At 38.8% G+C, this 17,862-nt stretch overlaps 1 protein-coding gene across 2 annotated transcripts; it reads left to right on the top strand.

Annotated features, from left to right (window-relative positions):
* The first annotated feature begins 1,730 nt into the window (after positions 1-1,730).
* On the top strand, positions 1,731-17,081 carry LOC117994275 (uncharacterized). 2 transcript variants are annotated; one of them, XM_069507655.1, is made up of 12 exons: positions 1,731-1,812; positions 2,848-4,307; positions 4,808-4,926; positions 5,947-6,080; positions 6,853-6,960; positions 8,645-8,762; positions 10,066-10,207; positions 11,176-11,332; positions 11,989-12,091; positions 13,574-13,693; positions 14,040-14,248; positions 14,716-17,081. In XM_069507655.1, the coding sequence occupies exons 2-12, from the start codon at positions 2,890-2,892 to the stop codon at positions 16,300-16,302; spliced, it is 4,215 nt and encodes a 1,404-aa protein (XP_069363756.1). In that variant the 5' UTR covers positions 1,731-1,812; positions 2,848-2,889; the 3' UTR covers positions 16,303-17,081. The 2 variants fall into 2 exon arrangements, with proteins under 2 accessions (XP_069363756.1, XP_069363755.1); XM_069507654.1 differs by lacking the exon at positions 1,731-1,812 and adding an exon at positions 1,992-2,096.
* Positions 17,082-17,862: the final 781 nt, after the last annotated feature.

Genomic DNA, 17,862 nt, shown 5'->3' with positions numbered 1-17,862 from the left:
TTTGCGTCAACTCAGACAAAGGCTCCTTAGAGTAAATGTATTCTGTGGATAAAGGACGCTGGCAGCTTTTGTTCTACGAGGTTCTACTATGCCTCCCTGTCAATAACATTCAAGTGTCAAAAGAGCCTTGTCGTACTGTTGTTCGCCGCAAGTGTCTGGTGATACCATATGAAATTTCATGATCTGGATCGGACCTCTGATCGGGTGCAGTGCAGTGCACAAGCGTTCTAATAACCATGGAGCACTCAATAACTATAGATGGATGCTAGACTATGAATAATTTTTGAATTTGATGTCGCTGTCAAGTGTCAAGTGACTTTTAATAACGGTCCCTCGAGGATTCAAAACTTCCAAAAAACATATTTTTATTACAATTTTAATGAAAAATCGTAACAAAGTCTATTTTGTTAAACCACAAAGTTGACACGTGCGGGAATATAATTCGTGTTAAATGCGATGGATACGAACGCGTTTATCTCGAATCTAAAAGCGAATAGCTCGGAAAAAGATGTGTGTGATTTGGCCAAAACTTTCGAGGAATACAAGGATGTTTTGAAGAGTTTAAGCCCTAAGGATAAAGGCACGTTCTCTTTGAATGTGTTGTGTACACTTATCAGGTAACTAGCTTATGCCCGCGACTTTGTCCGTGTGGACTAAGTACACAAATTTCAAACTACTATTTTACCCCCTTAGGGGTTGAATTTGCAAAAATTCTTAGCGGATGTGTCCCTCATAATAGCTATTTGCATGGCAAATTTCAGCCAGATACGTCCAGTAGCTTGAGGTGTGCGTTGATAGATTAATCAGTCAGCTTTTTATTTTATTATGAAGCTGTGTTATGTAGAATAATAAAGCTGGTTAGGACGTCCGCCTTCTAGTCGGAGGTCGGGGGTTCGATCCCTGGCAGAAATTAAATATCACTCACTTTAATGGTGAAGGAAAACATCGTAAGGAAACCTGCATACCCCCTGAGAGTTCTCCATAATGTTCTCAAAGGTGTGTGAAGTCTACCAATCCGCACATGGCCAGCGTGGTAGGCTGTGGCCAAACCTCTTCTCACTCTGAGAGGAGCCCGTACTCTGTAGTGAGCCGGCGATGGGTTGATCATGATGATGATGTAGGATAAAATGTACATTATTTTTTTAACTTTGTAACAATGTCATAATACTTAAATAAACGCTATAATTAATCATGATACTCTGGATTTGTCTCATTCTCTCGAAGTTAACTTTTATGAAGGTTTTACTTCTACCACATCATCATCGTCATCATCATCATCAGCTGATAGATGTCCACAGCTGGACATAGGTCTCTTGTAGGGGTTTCCACACGCCACGGTCAGCGGTCTTGCGCTGCCGCCATCCAGTGGCTCCTTGCGACTCGTCTGATGTCGTCCGTCCACCTAGTTCGGGGTCTTCCAACACTGAGTCTTCCAGAGCGAGGTCGCGATTCAGCACCTTGGGACCCAGACACCTACCACATGTGAACTACATATTGTTTCTTTTTGTTGTAGGAACTCAGAAACTATTCCAAAATGGAGTGATAACAACATCAAAGAGCTGCTGACTCTGAGTATAGAGTGTGTGAGACACACCCGCGGTCTGGACAAGGAGCAACTAGTAAAGGCACTTGGATGCATCTTTAGACTGCATAAGCATATTGTTACAAAGGTATATGTCACTGTCTCCATATTCCCTAGTATTGCTGACTCTGAGTATAGAGTGTGTGAGACACACCCGCGGTCTGGACAAGGAGCAACTAGTAAAGGCACTTGGATGCATCTTTAGACTGCATAAGCATATTGTTACAAAGGTATATGTCACTGTCTCCATATTCCCTAGTATTGCTGACTCTGAGTATAGAGTGTGTGCGACACACCCACGGTCAGGACAAGGAGCAACTAGTAAAGGCACTTGGTTGCATCTTTAGACTGCATAAGCATATTGTTACAAAGGTATATGTCACTGTCTCCATGTTCCCTAGTATTGCTGACTCTGAGTATAGAGTGTGTGCGACACACCCACGGTCTGGACAAGGAGCAACTAGTAAAGGCACTTGGTTGCATCTTTAGACTGCATAAGCATATTGTTACAAAGGTATAGAATAGATAGTCAATCCATGATGATGCGCCCCACTCTTTGGCCCAATCGGTTATAATGCAAATGTTGTATGTGTGAGTTCTATCTTAAGTCGTAACGCACCGATCTGCGATGTGGGCACACACACAAGAAGATAAATTAAGTAAAGATCACTTCCCGCACCTGTGGTTTCTCCGCACAAAAAATAAAGGAGCGCGCCTTCATGGTCTATATAATATGTCACTGTCTCCATGTTCCTTTTTTTAAATATAGATAGTGAGCAAACGAGCAGGTGGGTCACCTGATGTTAAGTGATTACCGCCACCCATGAGCATTTGCAGTACCAGAGGAATTGCCGATGCGTTTCCACTTGCCGGCCTTTTAGGAATTAGTTGGTCCGCCCCTTGAATAACCCCATGTTGTAATCTAGTGGGAACACCGCCGATGGGAGTTGGTTCCACTTCCATTTCCATAAACATTGTGACTGGTTAAATCTAACAATAATTGGCATAATACATTATGTAGAATAGCAATTCAGATTGGCAGATTTCCTCATGATGTTTTCCTTCACCATCAAACCATAATTGCTTAAAATTGCAATAAAATTGAGATATATCTCTTTAATAAGAGATATCTCAATTTTATTGCGTAAAACACGCATATCTCTGAAAAGTTCGAGGTGCAGGTTTTGGATGAAACCCCTGATCTTACGAATACAAGGCACTATCACTGCTCTATTTTCTAATATGAATAACTTTATCCGTTTCAGAAGCCACCAACGCATCCTGAATTAGTCCTCAAACTATCGTTCATGCCGTTTGAATATGATGACGAATCCCTCCTCAACGAATATTACAAGACATATGGACATATAATCATACATCGGATAACGTACATAGAAAAATTGAAGTCCACAAAGTTACCAATTTCGAAGCTCCTACCAAAACTTATTGAAGATATAACCAAAGTAATAAAAATCTATGACACACTACAATTCTGTACTAACATGTTGACGTTTCTTGTGAAAAAGTTAGGTTACATCTACAATGATTCACCTGAAGAGCTTAACGATTCATTTGGAAAAATATTTGATTCGATATCAAAGAAAGATCTGAGATCATGCCATAAAATCGCGGAGATAGATGCATTAGATTTGTATGTCAAACTCAACGAATGCCTGTACACTATCACGGAGAATTCTTCAAAAAATAATTTCAAAAATTCAATTTTTGACTCTGCAACGAGAATGTGTGTTTCTCTGCTCGGCCACAGACCTGATATGTTCCATTGTTTCCAAACTATCTACTTGAACTCTTTCTGCTGTATCTTTAACGATAAAACTAGTCCAATACTAACAGATAATCTTTTGAGAAACTTACTGACTTCATGTGAAATGACTGAGACATTGGGGTACAAAAGCACTATGTATCTGACTTATCCGTTTATAAGTCAACTGCTAAGACTTTATATAGACCATAACAAGGTTGACATTAATAACCACAACAAATCTGATAATCTCAACGAAACAATACAGGAAAATTGTCTCAAATTAATTTTATTTTTGCTAGAAAAGTTAAAGAAAACTAAACAGTTGACTAAATGTGAAAACTGCACCATCAAAAGCGGTTTACACGACGCCTTTCGGTTATGCTTATCCGTGAAACATTTCATAACAATATCAACGAATAAAAATATCGAGTTAAAAAACAATTTACCATTATACTTCAATATAGTGGAACAACAGTATTTGATACTTGATTCGTTGCTAGCTTCGAGCTGTTCAAACCACGAGCGTTGTTTTAGAATACTTCAAACTGATGTACACAATACCGCCGTGATACTGAATAAGTATAAACTTTACGAATACTCAATCAAATTATTCGAGATTTATCTCAAAAATGAAATAAAGAGTATAAAATGTGATGAAGAAATGAAGAATATATGCCGTGCTCTATATAACAAAAGTATATGTGAATTGGATGCCAAGTTATATAGGACTTCGTTATTGAATGCATTCTTAAGTATGGTTTTCTCGTTACCTGATGGGTTGAGGCTGGAGAAGTACATGAGCCTCGTGATGGATATAAAGGCGAAAGCGTTGAAAAGTGATGACAATTCTGATGAAACTAACGAATTGCAATCTATATCGATTTTGCAAGCTTGTGATTTACTATACAATGACGAAGTTTATGGAAATTTGAGGCTGTTTTTGAAGAACCTTAAGTTTAGGTAGGTAATTCCCTCCTTGGCGATGGAGAGAGCTGTGCTTGAAATTTCTCTACGTGATCAAATCAGAAATGAGGAGATCCGTAGGAGAACTAGAGTAACCGACATAGCTCAACGGGTTGCGATGCTGAAGTGGCAATATAAAAAGAAAAGGTGCTGACTGACTGACTGATTGATCTATCAACGTAACAAACTACTGGACGGATCGAGGTGAAATTTGGCATGCAGATAGCTATTATGATGTAGGCATCCGCCTAGAAAGAATTTTTAAAAACCTAAACCCACGCGGACGAAGTCGCGGGCATCATCTACTTATTTTAGAGCCTCAATAGCTCAACTGGTAAAGGAGTGGACTGAAAACCGAAAGGTCGCCGGTTCAAACCCCACCCGTTGCACTATTGTCGTACCTACTCCTAGCACAAGCTTTTCGCTTAGTTGGAGAGGAAAGGGGGATATTAGTCATTAAAATGGCTAATATTCTTTAAACAAAAAAATTGTTTCAGCTCGCTGCTAAGACACGAATTCTCCATGTATGTGAAGCTGTGGGCCTCCGTCGTCCCTATATCTGGGGTTTGGAGGAGCCTGTACGACTTAACCAAGAACAAGTATCGTTGGGTCAAAGGTAACATTGTGGCTAATTCCATATTGTACACAATCTCTAAACTAAACTAAAATGGCACGTCTAAATCTATTTCTATCACTTTCATATTGTTGCTTATGGGAAAGGATAGCACTAGATTTAGAACCATTAATTTAGTTTAGTTTAGAGATTGTGTACAAGGGAATCGACCCCATTTTTAAGTAAAGTAAGTAAAAGTAAAAGTAAAATATGCTTTATTGTACACCAAAACCAAAACAATAGACATATAACAAAGATAGCATGTACAATAGGCGGCCTTATCGCTAAAATAGCGATCTCTTCCAGCCAACCTTAGGGTAGAGCATATTATAAAAATTAAAGAAAGCGGAAGGGGTGTACTAATTAAATAAAGTAAATATACATAATATACGTATGTATATATATATATATAAATAAAAATATAACAGTAAATAAGAGAGGAATAGACGACAGATTTAATTCTTTATTATTTAGAATTTACATAATTTTGTACAGTACGCGGCAGAAAATAATCTACATCGGCCTTTAGAAAGAGGTAGCGGTTTTATAGCGCATTGTCTCTGTCGTTGCGACCGACAAAAAGTCACAAAGGTATGAGCGACAGAGACAACGCTCTACAAATCACTTTCTGCCGCGTACTGTATATGTACTAGCTCGCGACTTCGTTCGTTCGACTTGAATTTTCAAAAATCCTTTCTTAGCGGATGTCTACGTCATAATAGCTATCTGCATGCCAAATTTCAGCCCGATCTTTTTTTCAAATTTGTGTAGTCCACGCGGACGAAGTCGCGAGCATAAGCTGGTTTGAGTAGATGTGAGTAGTTTGATAGATCGGTCAGTTTGTCAGTCAGTCGGTCACCTTTTCCTTTTATATATTTAGATTATCACCATTACTATCTTATAAATTTAATAATTTTAATCAAAAAGTGTACAATGGGGGTACCATGATTGTACACTTTTTGATTGAAAATTTGACTTTGACTTCGACTAGGCTACCACTTTATGTATTTTGTTTATTGTTAGCTGAAGACAAGGAAGCATTGTTATGGACTCTTTACGAAGTGATTCTGGAAACACCCACTGTCGTGAGAAACATTCAGGATGATTGCTACAAATCTATTGTGACAGATCTCATAATAAACTTCCAGAATACATCAGTAAGTAATGCTGTTTATTAGCTATAAGCGCTCACCGTCGTGAGAAACGCTCACTGTCGCGAGAAACACTCAGAAACACCCACTGTTGTGAGATACACCCTACAGTCGTGAGAATCGTCGACCTTTAGAAAGAGATATCGGATTCGTAGAGCGTTGTCTCTGTCGATGAAACGTCAAATAGGTACGAGTGTCAGACCATGCTCTATAAAGTCAAGATGTCACTCTAAAGGCCGATGTATATTACTTTCGCGTACTGTAACTCGAAAAGTTAGAAGTGCGTACCCAGCATCGAACCCCTGACCTCCTTAATACAGGATGAACCACTAGGCTCATCATCATCATCATCAACCATTAGACGTCCACTGCTGGTCATAGGTCTCTTTAGGGACTTCCACACGCCACGGTCTTGCGCCGCCGACATCCAGCGGCTCCCTGCGACTCGTCTGATGTCGTCCGTCCACCTAGTGGGGGGTCTTCCAACGCTGCGTCTTCCGGTGCGAGGTCGCCATTCCAGTACCTTGGGACCCCAACGTGTATCGGTTGTACGAACTATGTGCCCTGCCCATTGCCACTTCAGCTTCGCAACCCGTTGAGCTATGTCAGTTACTCTAGTTCTCCTACGGATCTTCTCATGTCCTCATTGATCACGTAGAGAAACTCCGCGTATAGCTCTCTCCGTTGCCCGCTGAGTGACTCTGAGCTTTCTTATGAAGGCCATAGTTCGCGACCATGTCTCTAGGCTATCAGGGCTCAATAAATGTTTATTTTACAGGAAATTTCAACCAGAAAAAAGTTAGTATATGGCACCATATTGCTTCTGAAATTTGAATATGACATGGCCGAAGCCGGCCAACAACACGGGTGGAAAAGTACTGAGCATGTAAGTCATTTTTAGGGTTCCCTACCTCAAAAGGAAAAACGGAACCCTTATAGGATCACTTTGTTGTCTGTCCGTCATGAAAAGGGAATCAATACCTATAGGGTACTTCCCGTTGACCTAGAATCATGAAATTTAGCAGGTAGGTAGGTCTTATAGCACATGTAAAGGAAAAAATCCGAAAAACGTGAATTTGGGGTTACATCACAAAAAGTTAGTGTTATTTTTGTACGATGATACAGAACCCTTTATGTTATTTTAGCGTTTAAACTATCGTGAGTGATTTTCATCTGTATATGTAAAATTTGAGTCCTGACTGACTGACTGACTTATATATCAATGCACAGCCTAAACCGGTGGTCCTAGAGACATGAAATTTAGAGGGTGTGTTCTTTGTAAAGAAGAGGTATTCACTAAGAAAGGATTTTTCAAAATTCCACCCGTAAGTAGGTTAAATTGGGGTTTGAAATTTATGTAGTACACGCGGATGAAGTCGCGAGCATAAGCTAGTTATACATATATCACACCCGGCTTTACTCACGTGTTTAGTCGACTTTAGCCCGACTAGTTTTGAACCGGCGTTGAAACTCACTTGACCGGCGTATCTTCAATCATTGCTGTCAAACGTCCGGCTAGAGAGAGAGAGAGAGACGGTAGGCCTCTGGGTTTCGTTGTGAGTCAAGCGTGAAAAGAAACGTTCCACAAAAGTGTAGGTGTTCTGAAACGCTATTCACAACAACTTAATCGAATAAGATTATCCGAACGTCCGATAATTTTGGATGATTACTTATTAAAAAAAAATTCGATACGAGATCGATACCAAATCGTATCGACACGGTATGTTATCGAAGGGTTCTGAATCGTCCTGCTGGCTCGGACATGATTAAGTGTTATTAATTGTGGCTATTTGTAGCCACTCTCGGTCATTACCTTAATCCACGGCTGAAAGCCAATAGAATAGAATAGAATAGAATAGAATGTTTTTTTATTCATGTAAACTTTTTAAAAGTGCTTATGAATAGTCAGGTTTAATTTACCACTGGTTCGGAATGCCGTTCCTACCGAGAAGAACCAGCAAGAAACTCGGCGGTTGCTCTTTTTAATTTTTCAATTTACAATGTTATTATACCATACTATACAAGCCATTGCAGCCCCGTGCATTGCTGGAGCGAGTCAAATCCAAGCTTTTCAACAAAATCAACAATTTGATTCAGCCGTTTACATGTACTTCGTAAATCATTTTGTACAATTAAGAAATCAATAAAAGCCAAAAGATCATTTCGGGAGTTATACTGGGTAATTTGGTTATTTTATATAGAAAAAATCAGCCAAATTATTTTATTTATTAGTATAGTATAGAATCTATAGATATAGATTAAAAGTTCAGTGTTGTTTACAAAGTGCTGGGTTGTACTGTGTCCTAACCTTTTTTGTTCGCGTGAACATGCATACAACTTTTATTTAAATATATATACATACAACAACAATATATACATACAACAAAATATATATACATACAACTTTTTTTTAAATATATATTAAATAAAAGTTGTATAACAACAATAGCCACAAAGCAAAATAAGAAGAAGAAGAAGAGAGACAGCAAATGAACTGTCGCGTTGCTGTCGCTACTGCAGCATTTTACGTAATCACCCCGCGGGTTTTTGAACTGTATGTTGTTCCATAGACTACAGACCCGGACAAAGACGAGACGGTTAGAACGATGCAGCAAGAATATAACGCCATGGGTGCAGCGGTGGAAGCCGTCGAGGTGTTCACCGATGTGGTACCCGAGTTCGAATCCGGTGAGTAGTTTTTACACTAAGGGCGTTTGTGCACTTATCACGAATTCAGTAAAAATACGAATCGAATGATACATATGACGGCCATTTCGAAGAATCACGGATACGAATGAGTGCACAAACGCCCTAACGATTTTTAGAATAGAATAAAAATTCTAAAACAGTTTTTTTTAAATAAAAATGGCGAGCAAACGAGCAGGCGGGTCACCTGATGTTAGGTGATTACCGCCACCCATGGACATTTGCAGCACCAGAGGAATTGCTGATGCCGGCCTTTTAAGAATTAGTTGGTCCGCCCCTTGGATAACCCCATGTTGTAATACGAGTAATTTATTACCTATTTTGAATAAATCATTTGACTTTGACTTTGACTAATCTAGTGGGAACACCGCCGATGGGAGTTGGTTCCACAGTTCGCACGTGCGTGGAAAGAAGGATCTGGCACAACATAATAGTTTTGATTTATCGTGCAAATAAATACCGGAAAAAAACACCCGAGTACGGAACCCTCGGTGCGCGAGTATGACTCGTACTTGGCCGGTTTTTTTAGGGTTCCGTACCTCAAAAGGAAAAACGGAACCCTTATAGGATCACTTTGTTGTCTGTCTGTCGGTCCGTCTGTCCGTCAAGAAACCTACAGGGTACTACTAGAATCATGAAATTTGGCAGGTAGGTAGATCTTATAGCTGACATTTGGGGAAAAATCTGAAAACCGTGAATTTAGGGTTAGATCACACAAAAAAAAAAAAAATTGTGGTCATGAACTAATAATTAGTATTTTCAACTTTCGAAGTGAATGACCATATCAAGTGGGGTATCATATGAAAGGTCTTCACCTGTACATTCTAAAACAGATTTTTATTTATTTTATGCATCATAGTTTTTGAATTATCGTGCAAAATGTTGAAAAAAAACGACTGTAGTATGGAACCCTCATTACGCGAGCCTGACTCGCACTTGGCCGGTTTTTTTCTTGTTTGGATGCAATATCGTACATTCATATCGTACATTTGGTTCAATGTTGTTAGTTTATAAGTATTGTTATTTAGCTTCTAATAAGATATGTGTGACGTGTAGATACCTAATGTTAACGGCTTCGGTATACGGAAAAACTCAAGCTTCGAGTTTATGATTATACCTGAATTTGTGTAACCTGTAAATATTTTTTCTTAAATAAATATATTTTTATTATTATTATTAATAAAGTTTTCTATCTATGCCTGGCTATACTGTTTTTACTTTAATTTTTTTTTTGTATTTTATGTCAAAACTGGTTTTGTCTAAATTAAATTATATTTTGTTATAGGAATCCTCCCGAACACAAGTCTGAAGCACATAGCACAGATGTTGTGTGTGTCTGTGCAACACTTGTTGCATTTGCACATGTTCGCACATGGGTTGCAACTCGCTTATATAGGGTGTTGTATAGCCGACGCCGCGGGGGACAAGTAAGTGTCAGAGAGCCAGTGAGTGCCAGACCTTCGTCTTCTAAATGTATAAAAGGAAAAGATGACTGACTGACTGACTGACTGACTGACTAATCTATCAACGCGCAGCTCAAACTACTGGACGGATCGGGTTGAAATTTGGTATGCATATAGCTATTATGACGTGGGCATCCGCTAAGAAAAAGTTTTTGAAAATTCAACCTCTAAGGGTGTGAAATAGGGGTTTGAAATTTGTGTAGTCCACGCGGACGAAGTCGCGGGCATAAGCAAATTATTTTATACTAGCTTATGCTCGCGACTTCGTCCGCGTGGACTACATAAATTTCAAACTCCTATTTCACCCCCTTGGGGGTTGAATTTTCAAAAATCCTTTCTTAGCGAATGCCTACGTCCTAATATAGCTATCTGTATGCATAATTTCAGCCCGATCCGTCCAGTAGTTTGAGCTGTACGTTGATAGATCAGTCAGTCAGTCAGTCAGTCAGTCAGTCAGTCACCTTTTCCTTTTATATATTTAGAAAAGCTGAAAGTTTCTCTGCCCCCAACACTGGGAGGAACGATCAGCGACTATGAAGAGCGTTGTCTCTGTCACTCATGCCTATGCGACGTTTTGTCTGTCTCAACGACAGAGACAATGCTCTACAAAATCAGTCGAGTCAGTCAGCTTTACCTTTTATATATTTGGATTATATGAATTATTTTGTTTATTTATTTTCTACTAGATGATTCCCGCGACTTCGTTCGCGTGGATTTAGGTTTTTTAAAACTCGCGTGTGAACTATTTAATTTTGCGCTATAAAAAGTATGTCCTTCCCCGGGATGTAAGCTAACTCTGTACCAAATTTCGTCAAAATCGGTTGAACCGTTGGATCGTGAAAGGCTAGCAGGCAGACATACAGACAGACACACTTTCGCATTTATAATATAAGTATGGAGATGGATGTGGATTGGTATGGATCTTATTACAGGGAATGCTACATACTTCACGCAAGTGCATTAATCTATCACGGACAGACAAACAAACAAATCGAGCCGATACTGACCCGCGCTATGACGTATGCCGGCGAGTTTATTAGAAGCGGACAAAACCTGGAGGCGGCGCTATGCTTAGTCTGCGATGTTGCGGTAAGGTGTACAACCCTCCACCTCCCATGACTCCACCAACCTCTCGGTTATAAAAAAAAAACCGGCCAAGTGCGAGTCAGACTCGCACAATGAGGGTTCCGTACTACAAGTCGTATTTTTTCGACATTTTGCAGGATAATTCAAAAACTATGATACATAAAAATAAATAAAAATCTGTTTTAGAATGTACAGGTGAAGACCTTTCATATGATACCCCACTTGATATAGTCACTCACTTGAAAAGTTGAAAATACTAATTATTAGTTCATGATCACAATTTAATTTTTTTTTTGTGTGATCTAACCCTAAATTCACGGTTTTCAGATTTTTCCCCAAATGTCAGCTATAAGATCTACCTACCTGCCAAATTTCATGATTCTAGGTCAACGGGAAGTACCCTGTAGGTTTCTTGACAGACAGACAACAAAGTGATCCTATAAGGGTTCAATTTTTCCTTTCGAGGTACGGAACCCTAAAAAGTCGCATGTTATTTTGCAGTCGTGGCATTAAGTTTGTGATAGGCGTATAGTTCAGCCCGGGGGCAAATTTTGTCTATCTCGTTTAAAAAAAATTGTACGGAACCTTTCCTGTGCGAGTCCGACTCGCACTAGACCGGTTTTGATACGAATTTTCATTCGACCACTTTTTAATTACAGATATACTACATAAAAAGTGGTTCTGTATGTCTGGCGAGTAAGTTAGTACAGTTCGTACAAACTAAACTACTTTCTGAGTTTGATACACTACCTGATGCCAATCGTAAGTGTTTTTTTCTATTATACAGGGTGTAACCAGAACGCTAGCAAAAACTTAACGTTATTGGCACCGATTCTAAGCACAACCTAATTTTAGAGTATTCGCACCCTCTTCTTACTATTGTAATATGAAAAGGACAGAAGCAGTTTGACATTTCTAAATTTAATTTTTAGATGGTATAACCCGTGATTTTAGCACGCACTTGCGAACCTACTGTTTAAATTTATATTGTGCACTAAAATTTAGAGTCCTTAAATGTGAAAGTCATGTTCCGTTCCTTTTTTAGCATTAGTAAAAAGAAAAGGATGCAGATACTCTAAATTTAGTTTAGAGAGAGACTAGAGAATCGGGGCCATTGTTATACTACCTAAACACAATCCAATACCAATAGCCATTTGTCTCGTTTTGTAGTTTTAGTGATTTAGTATTTTTCAAACCGGCAATGTATAGCGTGCAAAACTCGGGTCAATGCCCCGCTTACGACGCGGCATTGACTCCGAGTGGCCTATTTAGGCAACGTTCAATGACCTCTAGCGTTATTCAGATGTTTTATTTGCAAACTTGCAGCTCCTGCCTTCCGCCTCAGGAAAGTCCAAAAGTCATTTGTGGGTATTGGTATTACCTTTTATAATAAAATCCCGCAAACTATTTTGGACTTACCTTTGCACAAGTTTAAAAAATCTATTAAAAATATGCTCCTGAAAAAAGCATATTACACAATTGAAGATTATCTAAATGATAAAAGAGCGCGGATTTGACCTGCAGCTCGTTCCGGCAACGCACAAGACTGCAAATACTATTTTATACATGGCATAATCTTGTACCTATATCAAATATTTGAAAAGAGCAACCGCCGAGTTTCTTGCTGGTTCTTCTCGGCAGGAAAGGCATTCCGAACCAGTGGTAGATGCATCCGACTATTCGTAAGCACTTGTAAAAGTTTATACGAATAAAAAAGATTTTCATTTCATTTCATTTCAATATATTGTAAACTTTTTACAAAATTATAGGACTTTTGTATGTTTTTCGCGTTTTTTTGTGGTATCATATCAGTAATCATCAGTAATAACACCTGTCTCAGTTTCTGCCAGCGTTCTGGTTACACTCTGTATGTATATCTATTTTCCATTACCTATGTAATAGGGTATTTTACCCAAGCGAGAAAAATCTAAAAATGTATAAAATAGACAAGCGAAAAATGTTAATTTCAGTTTTTAAATTATACTTAATGAATTTTATAATTCACTAGCTTATGGTCGCCACCTCGTCCGCGTCGACTACACAAATTTCAAACCCCTAATTCACCCCCTTAGGGGTTGAATTTTCAAAAATCCTTTCTTAGCGGATGCCTACGTCACAATAGCTATCTGCATGCCGAATTTCAGCCCGATCCGTCCAGTAGTTTGAGTTGTGCGTTGATAGATCAGTCAGTCAGCTTTTCCTTTTACGTATAGGTACTTATATAGATTTACTCAATTTTTCTAGTGGAACTGAGTGTAGGTCGCCTGATGGAGACTCAGGCGATGCTCTGCCCGGACTCAGGCCTGAGCACGCTCAGCGCCGTCAATGCTCTGCCGAGACACTATCTAGCTGTTAGGAATACTGGTAAGTTATGTATAACAGAAAATAAGGTCGGAAGTTGGAACAGACATAAACTAAGGTTCTATAGTTTAAAAAAAATCGTCTTATTGTAAATCAAAGATTTTTTAAAAAGTAAAAACTTATTGCATGTTGGGTGATTTTGGAAAAGGTAAGGTCGTGTCACCGACATGCTAAATAATTTAATTTTAATTTACAAATTATAAAATTTTAATTTACGTTACTACTGTTATAACTAATTTGAAAATCTAAAAAAACACTTATTTCATAATTTAGTTTCCACTTCTTGAAAAAACGCGAGCGAAGCGAGTGTGATTTTTTTTCATACGTATAAATGTTATTTTACTTTCAGGCACCCGCTATGCACTCCGGCGCATGATTTCTCTGTATATTAAAACCTGTATAACGAGTCACGGCTGCGCAGGCGTGCGACTGTCGCGTCGCCTGGCGCTGTGGCGTCGCGCCGTCTGCGCCGCCGCCGCCACGCTGCCCCCCGCGGGCGCGGCCGCCAGGGCGAGGGTGTATGCCGACATCATCAACACGCATGACACTGACGCGCAGGTGAGAGTCACATAGGACAGTATCACGACTGTCGCGTCGCCTGGCGCTGTGGCGTCGCGCCTTCTGCGCCGCCGCCGCCACGCTGCCCCCCGCGGGCGCCGCCGCCAGGGCGAGGGTGTATGCCGACATCATCAACACGCATGACACTGACGCGCAGGTGAGAGTCACATAGGACAGTATCACGACTGTCGCGTCGCCTGTCGCGCCGCCGCCGCCACGCTGCCCCACCTTTTTCCCCACCGAGAATGGTCACCAAACAAAACAGCTGTTTTGAAGTTGCCATATTTTATTGAAGTCGTGTCAAAATTGGTTCCCATAGATATAGAATCTCTACAATAGATAGAATAGATAACAATGCTGTTTTGAGATTTACAAAAAATCTTTTACAGGCTCAAAAAAAAATCACGTTTAGTTTACTTCAACCGTGCGAAAAGATTACACTTCTCGTTTTTTCGAATTTATTACAGGTGAAAATAGCGCACCATCTAAAATACATCCTGAAATCAGACGAACTACACGAACCAGAGCAAAACATTCAAAATGAAACCATGAAACAGAAACAGGAACAATTCGCTCCAAAACAAGACAACGTAGAAATCATGTTAGAGAGCATGTTCCAAAAAACACAAATCAGCAACGAAGAATCACTTATTTGTTCCATCCCAGCTTTCAAAACCCCAGAGTTCTTCCAACATGCGAAAACATGCGCATGCTATGCATGCACGTCACCCGCATGCATGATAATCGCATGCCAGATTAGCTATTTGGAAGCGTCCACGTATTTCCGTGCGAAAGAAATCGAAATAGCCAAAAATTATTTCGACGGCGCGTTAAAAACTTTTGAATTCGCTGAAGAGAAATTAAAAAATATCTTCAGCACTTACAAAATCAAAAAATTCAGTGATTTCGTTATTGATATGACAAAAAAACTAGTTGAAGATGAATTCAAAACGGTGCAGTTAGAATTTTTAATTGAATTGTCATTTTTCGAGTTATCTCGAATCGAACTCGCAAATTGCGACGATCATGTGGTTTCTATTCACGAGATTATGTCTGAATTCAAAAATGTCGACCCTTATTTGAGGAATGAGGTGGCAAATTTAATGATAGCATCTGCGAATGTTAGAAAAAGTAAAGTTATCCAAGAAACAGGTCTAGAAATTGATATGGAAGAACTTAAACTGAGTCCAGGCAAGCTGAAGACGCCAGAAACGAAAACGAAAATGCCAGTAGTATGCCATACAGTGAAAGTCGTTAAAAACGAAGAAATACACAATCTGGCAAAAGGAATAAGATTTAAATTAAACTTTGATGCAGCTAACGAAATAGACAATACCGAAATCCAAGAAAGAAATACGGAAAAGAAACCTAAACAATCAAAATTTAAAGTGCCCGTACCAGTTACTTCAAAACCTGTGTTAGAAAACTTGACACCCCGACCTAGTCGCGTGAAACCCAAAATAATTATAACTCAACAAAGTCAAACTGATACTGAGATAAGTACTCCAAAAACCGAGTCAAATTTTGAATTTTTCACTCCCTGTCAATCTACCCCCGCCGAATTTTTCACCCCAATGTCAAATCTAAAAACTTACTCCAAAAGGCGTAACTTAGTTGTGAAGAATTTGGAAAATGAATTCCTAACGCCGAAAGGCAAAGTGGAGTCAAAAAAAGAAAAATCTGATATATATTTCAAATCTGTTCAAGACACACCTGTTCAAGACTTGAAACCTGTTAAAAACGACTCGAAACCTGTCAAAGAAGACTTAAGACTTGAAAATGACTTGAGACTTATCAAAGATGGCGCTAGACCTAAAGTTGACTTAAAACCTATGAAAGATGACGTAAGACCTAAAAGTACTCTTGCTAAGGAAGACTCGAGAATCAAAAAGGAAGATTCAGGACGAAGGACCAGATCACGAGTTGAAACCGGGTCATTAAAGGGTCTTTCTGATAAGAGGTCGCTCAAACGGGCCACAAGTCCTGGAAAACTGGTTGATGAAACCAAACCAGTTTCTCGTACTAGAAAGGTTAAACAGCCTGGATTTGAATAGTTTCAGAAATAAATTTGTTTGAACGAAAACTTTCATTTCATTCATTGGGACATTAATCTAAATATATGAAATGAAAAGGTGACTGACTGACTGGTCTATCAACGCACAGCTCAAACTACTGGACGGATCGGGCTGAAATTTGGCATGCAGATAGCTATTATGACATAGGCATCCGCTAAGAAAGGATTTTTGAAAATTCAACCCCTAAGGGGGTGAAATAGGGGTTTGAAATTTGTGTAGTCTATGCGGACGAAGTCGCGAGCATAAGCTAGTTTGACTATACGAAGCTTAATAAATTGAGATAGGCATCGTATTTCCCGCCTTTATACATCTATACTAATAAATAATAATTAAGAGGTAAAGTTTGTAAGTTTATTTGTGTGAGTAATCTCTGGAACTACTGAACCGATTTTGAAAATTCTTTCACCAATAGAAAGCTACATTATTCCTGAGAGCTTTTACTGTTACAATACCAGCATTATGTATGTTCCAGAGTTCCATAAGGTCTGTAAATGTGAGCGAGAGGTCTGATAACAATTATTTGTGACCCAGTTCGCACGTAATGGTTCAACTATAGTATAATGCGTAAAAATGACTTCTCATGCACCATTTTAACTCTGTGTCAAATTTTATGTCAAAAGTACGATTTTAGTCCTTATTTCAAAGGTGAATACTTTTGACATGACAGTTGACCCATAGAGTTAAATGGCGCGTCAGATGTCATTTTGTACGGAATACATTTATAATATTAATATTATACATACATTTATAATATAATATTATTTTTGATAGTGTGAATTTGTAATAAAATAAATTATCTGAAAAATATTGTTCTCTTTTTATTTTCGGTGTATACCGTACAAGACCCAATTAATTTTTTATTTTATTTTTTATAATGAATATTAGCCATGTTAAATGACTAATATTCCCCTTTGCTCTCCAACTAAGCGTCAGGCTTGTGCTAGGAGTAGGTACGACAATAGTGCAACGGGCGGGGTTTGAACCGTCGACCTTTCGGTTTTCAGTCCACTCCTTTACCAATTGAGCTATTGAGGCTCAAATTCTTCTGTCCATGTGGTTACCTCATACTAAACTGACATAATATCAGGTGTTCTTTCTGTTAGGACTTACACAAGTAATGGAAAGTATTAATGAAACAAATTTTGCATTTATAATTTTTTTTTTAATTTTACATAGAGAACATGATTAGTTTAATTAATAATACTAAATTTTACACAAAATTGTGTAAAACAAATAATTTAACAAAGTTTACGTTTTACACAGAAAACAATTTTCACAGATCCTCCAGATTAGACGTAGAATACACAACGACTGAATTTAATAATTGTAAATCATGATCATGATCAACCTATCGCCGGCTCACTACAGAGCACGGGTCTCCTCTCAGACCTGTGCGGATTGACAGACTTCACACACCTTTGAGAACATTATGGAGGTTCTCAAAGAGGTTTGCCTCAGGCATGCAGGTTTCCTCACGATGTTTTCCTTCACCGTTAAATGTATGTTTTAAGTAATTAAATATCATTTGCTTTAACGGTG

The sequence above is a fragment of the Maniola hyperantus genome, chromosome 26 (assembly GCF_902806685.2).
Source record: "Maniola hyperantus chromosome 26, iAphHyp1.2, whole genome shotgun sequence".
Classification (NCBI taxonomy): domain Eukaryota; kingdom Metazoa; phylum Arthropoda; class Insecta; order Lepidoptera; family Nymphalidae; genus Maniola; species Maniola hyperantus.
This window is presented reverse-complemented; position numbering and strand designations above follow the sequence as displayed.